General features: G+C 34.9%; 1 protein-coding gene across 1 annotated transcript in view; it reads right to left on the bottom strand.

Moving 5' to 3' along the window:
- DNAJA2 (DnaJ (Hsp40) homolog, subfamily A, member 2) overlaps positions 1 to 3,165 on the bottom strand; it is a gene marked incomplete at its 5' end in the record, with an annotated part of 8,597 nt that extends 5,432 nt beyond the window's left edge. The window contains 4 exon segments of the mRNA XM_009587569.1: positions 1 to 73; positions 391 to 471; positions 1,909 to 2,132; positions 3,106 to 3,165. The exon segment at positions 1 to 73 is cut by the window's left edge and continues 12 nt beyond it. Of these exon segments, the coding sequence (XP_009585864.1) occupies positions 1 to 73; positions 391 to 471; positions 1,909 to 2,132; positions 3,106 to 3,165 (438 nt within the window).
- Positions 3,166 to 4,547: the final 1,382 nt, after the last annotated feature.

A 4,547-nucleotide genomic window follows, 5' to 3' on the forward strand; every position in this document is an offset into this window, starting at 1 on the left:
TCTGATCATGATACGTACACCTCTACCCCGGCAAGCATTACATTTCTGAACAGCTCCAGCCTTCCCTCCCTGCCTAGAATAGAAAGCACCAGTTGCATGAAAAGTAAGTTTTTCGGAAACATACGACAAAAAAAAAAACCCTACATCAGTAGGTTAACATGCCTAATTGCACTGCCAATTGTAATTAGGTTCTCTACTCTCCCTTCCCCCCAAACAAAGCCCTTGAATAGTTGCAGTTCCATCAACAGTATCATTCAAGTTCAACAATTTTCTAGTCTGAGAGCAGGCTCCAGTAAGTCAAATACTGATAAAGATCTGACATAGGAGATGCTTCATTACGCTATATGCCAACAAAGCAACCAGAGAACTCAAAAATATAAACAAACTTACCCATTACATGCACTACAAAGGACATTCTTGCTAAGTTGTAGTTTAGTTGTCTTTCCATTATACAGATCTTCTAAAGAGACTCTACAAAATAAAGCATTTCTCCTGGGTTATAATTTAAAAGCTTACTTTCCCCATGTAATTAAAATACTCACCTAGGACAAATTAAAGAAAAACAGAGATCTTAAAAAAAACCTAAATCTGCTATTAAAATAAGATTTTAAGGCACTGTTTTAGCTTTCACAAGGAGTCATTAAAAACTATTCCATACATATGAATATACACATGTAATCCAGAACATAGTTTCAGAGAAAAGTTGTAATTTAATCAGAAGAAACCAGATAGGATTGCTTGTGTTTCTCAATAGGAAACAAGCTGATTTAACATTTTAGGTTTTATTATATAGTCATAGATGATTTTTTTTTTTTTTTTTTTTTTAGTTCTACCAGGCAGGTGAGAAACAACCTCTCTAGACAGTCCTGACTATTTATAGCCTGCATACATAAGAATACATGCAGAATACTTACTACTGTATTGGGCTTTCCACATGAGATAGTTTAGTGAGGAGGAGTTAACATGTCCCCAAGGCCACTTAATTCTTTAGATTTGTTAATGTTTCTATTTTTTTAAGAAGCTCTTGAATACACTATCAAACTCCAATAACCTTCATATATTGATAGAAGTTTATGAACACATTTAGTGTTTCTCCTAAAAGGGTTTGTTAGTGGATAGAAATTTCAACTCAATGTATTGAGAAAAGGTTGCCTGGCATCAGTGTTTACAAATAACAACAAAACCAAAGCTAATTAATAACAAAGTGTGCAGTACTAGCTACTAAACTAAGCAAGCATGTAAAAGTAAACAGACTTTACTAAGCACGATTTGCCAACTACAGGAAAGATGCAGCTTAACTTAAGAACTTAGAAAGGACCTGCTCAGCAGGCAAAAAGCCAGTCACGACTGCAAGCAGAGATCTACAAAACACAATTAGATGTGATATTCAAGCATGGCTCTAAAAAAAAAAAAAAAACACCAAAACAAGAAAAAAACCCCACAAACACAAAACCCGCCACACACACTTTCCCATTAATTATGTAGTTCACCTTTAGTTCCAGCTGATATCACACTATGAATGCAAGTCAACTTAAGTCCTTCCAGAGCCTTAGTACCTCTGCTTCCCTAAGAATCCAGCTAATGAGTAATACTCTGTTGTTGAATGTTTTTTCAGATTAGAACTTCCAAACACAATTAAGGAGCAAAACCAAGGAAAATAATGCTAACAAAGTATATACAGGTTAATAACCAGGCAAAGCAAAGTATTAGGTGTTGTATAAGATTATCCAATCATGAAAAGTAACTCAAGATGACTGCCTTCTGGGCTACACACGACACGCAGGTCTGAAAAATAGGTGCAGACTGCAGAATCTCTCAGCTGAGAAGTATATCAAGAACATAAACTAGCAGAGTCAAGTATTGATCAGGAAAGCTTGAAAGTACAAACTGCAGTATCAACATACTCACTTGAGTGGATGCATCATATCTTCTCCTCTTCTTCTACCATTACGACTTCTACTCTGACCACCCATGAAATTGAACAATCCACCACCAAAGATATGGGAGAAAATATCGTCCATTCCACTGCTTCCACCGCTACCTTCTCGAAGACCCTGTTCTCCATATCTATCGTATAACTCACGTTTCTCTGGATTTGACAATACTTCATAGGCAAAGCTTATTTCTTTGAACTAGAAGAGGAACAGAGTCAAAACAGTGCATGATAATTTAGAACTTCAAGGGAGCATTTTACTACTGTTTCTTGCCCAGCATGAACACCCAATTAAGAAGGTACACAACAGAACAGTTTTCCACTCTCATTCTAATATGCAAGAGTTAAAAGTCAGACTTGGGCTTAGCTGTGTTACCTTTTATCATAATATATGACATTTTATTGCAAAACTTTGTTGACTTTGTTCTTTACTGTGCCTAGCATAAGACAGTTTTCTTACAAACAACAAAAAAAATCCAATCAGAAGAAAACCCTCAAGTACACAATATTGCAGTAGCAACAGGCAAAAAAAAAACCCTGTTACATACTAATGGCAAAGACTTTAAGATATGTTAGGCACTTAAAATATGCTAACAATTGAGCAACTTACTAAAATGCGTATTAATGTTTGTCCTCAAAACAAATTAATATCTTGTCACAGTCATCTCTGCTCACCTCTAAGCAACTATTAGAACTTCAGTTCTGTTAAAGAGAATCCCCTGAGTCAACTTAATTGACATTTTTTTAATTGCTATTAGCATAACAAATCTAATTCAACCTTCCCACATATGTAATTTGTTTTATGCTGCAGCAGTTTCAAGAACCTCCACACACAGATTTTTCCACGTTGGAAAAACTTGGAAAATTGACTCTCTAATCTTTTTCAAATACCTATGTAGCCAACACCAGCTGACATTATTTCAGCAGATGAAGAGAGGCAGTTTGTCCCTCAGCATTACCTTCTCAACAAATCTGACTCAGCCAACTGCTGCATTTTTTCCATGAGGTACACTGGTAGATTTTGAGATTGGGAAGAAGTAGGTGAGACAGGGTTCCCTCTCACAGTTAATAGTTTTGAACAACTTGTAACAGCAAGCCCCAAGACCTGTATTTGATCCCTTAGATGCTACTGTAACAGCAAACTTCAGGAGTTTAAAAGAAAAAAGTCTTACTTTGTCCCCTGCATTTGGATTCTTATCAGGATGGTACTCCTTGGCCAGCTTTCTGTATGCCTATTTGAAAGAGGTACAAAATTAGTTTTAATTTTCTCAGTCCTTTTCTGAGAAATTCAAGTAGTGTCTTCAGGAAGAAAGAAAATCCTAATAAAGCAAAGTGAGAAAATGAGTATTTTGAAATCACTCATACACTGAAATGATACATAAAAAAATTCTGACATTGCTATATGCATAAATTAACTACACTTGCATTTAAACACAACAGCGAGAACTATTTTTCCTACTTATCTTCATTAACTTACAGGAAGAATCACATTGGACTTTCATTAAAATTACTCTACAGAACCCACTCAAAACTTACAATATGACAATTTAAGTTTCAACCCATTTGTCTTTCACCTCAATCACAGCAATACATTAACAACAAAATGGCTGCCTCAGCTTCTCATTCAACCCTATCAGTCAATCCTCACAATAATAATTTTCTTCTTCCTTACCTATAAAAAATGGAAGATTTCATCTCACTTTGAACTAAGTGTATGAGTTACATGTGCAGAAATGTACAGATCATTGCTTTTATTTAACTTCATTGTTCTAAAACAGTAGTGGGAATAAGTACAGCCAAATCTCCAACAGAGATTTTTCAGAATGCTTTTTTTTGACCAGTACTTTGACTCTCAGGACCATCACTTTTTCTACATCAGTACTTCATCTGTTTCGCTTATAATTTAGAGGATCAAAGCAAATAATGGACAGACAGAGACTTTTCCTACAATTTTTGAGTTTTTTGACAGTAAAGATCTCAACTCTTCCCCCACTCCACCTCAACACTCCTCCAGTAACAATCAGGGGACAGATATTAATAAATTACATAGTATACAGTCTTTTATTTTTTTAATTATACATATTTTAAAAAGCTACAGTGATGCAACTGCAAACAATTGAAACACTGGTTCTTAGAGTGGATTTTTCAAAAGCTCTATTTCTGTACAACTGAGCATCTAAACTAGCTTTTTAGAACTACAACGTTAAGAGAGCTTTATACACAAAGCTTTACAGAGATCACAACTTTCCATTTTGTACTGGAACAAGTAAGATTCCTTTTTTGTATCTGCACAGTTACTTCTGTTTGCTGACTATCTTGAAATAATCTGTACTTCTCCATGCAATCAAGAAGTAAAGTTTGATAAGGAACTAATGAAACAAAAATAGAACATTGATACTACAAGCCAAATATTCTAAACCACAGTAAGCGTGAGGAACAAAAATCATAGGTCTTATAGACAAATTACCCATCAGTAACAAAGTATAATCTTCCATAAACCTACATATTCTGTAATAATAATGGATTTTCCCCACGTATTTTAAGGAGTCTAACCAAGAGAAAAAAAAAAACAAAAAACAGAACACTGAACTGAAAACCTACATAATATTATCTA

Source organism: Fulmarus glacialis, unplaced genomic scaffold (assembly GCF_000690835.1).
Source record: "Fulmarus glacialis isolate BGI_N327 unplaced genomic scaffold, ASM69083v1 scaffold24561, whole genome shotgun sequence".
In the NCBI taxonomy this organism is placed as follows: domain Eukaryota; kingdom Metazoa; phylum Chordata; class Aves; order Procellariiformes; family Procellariidae; genus Fulmarus; species Fulmarus glacialis.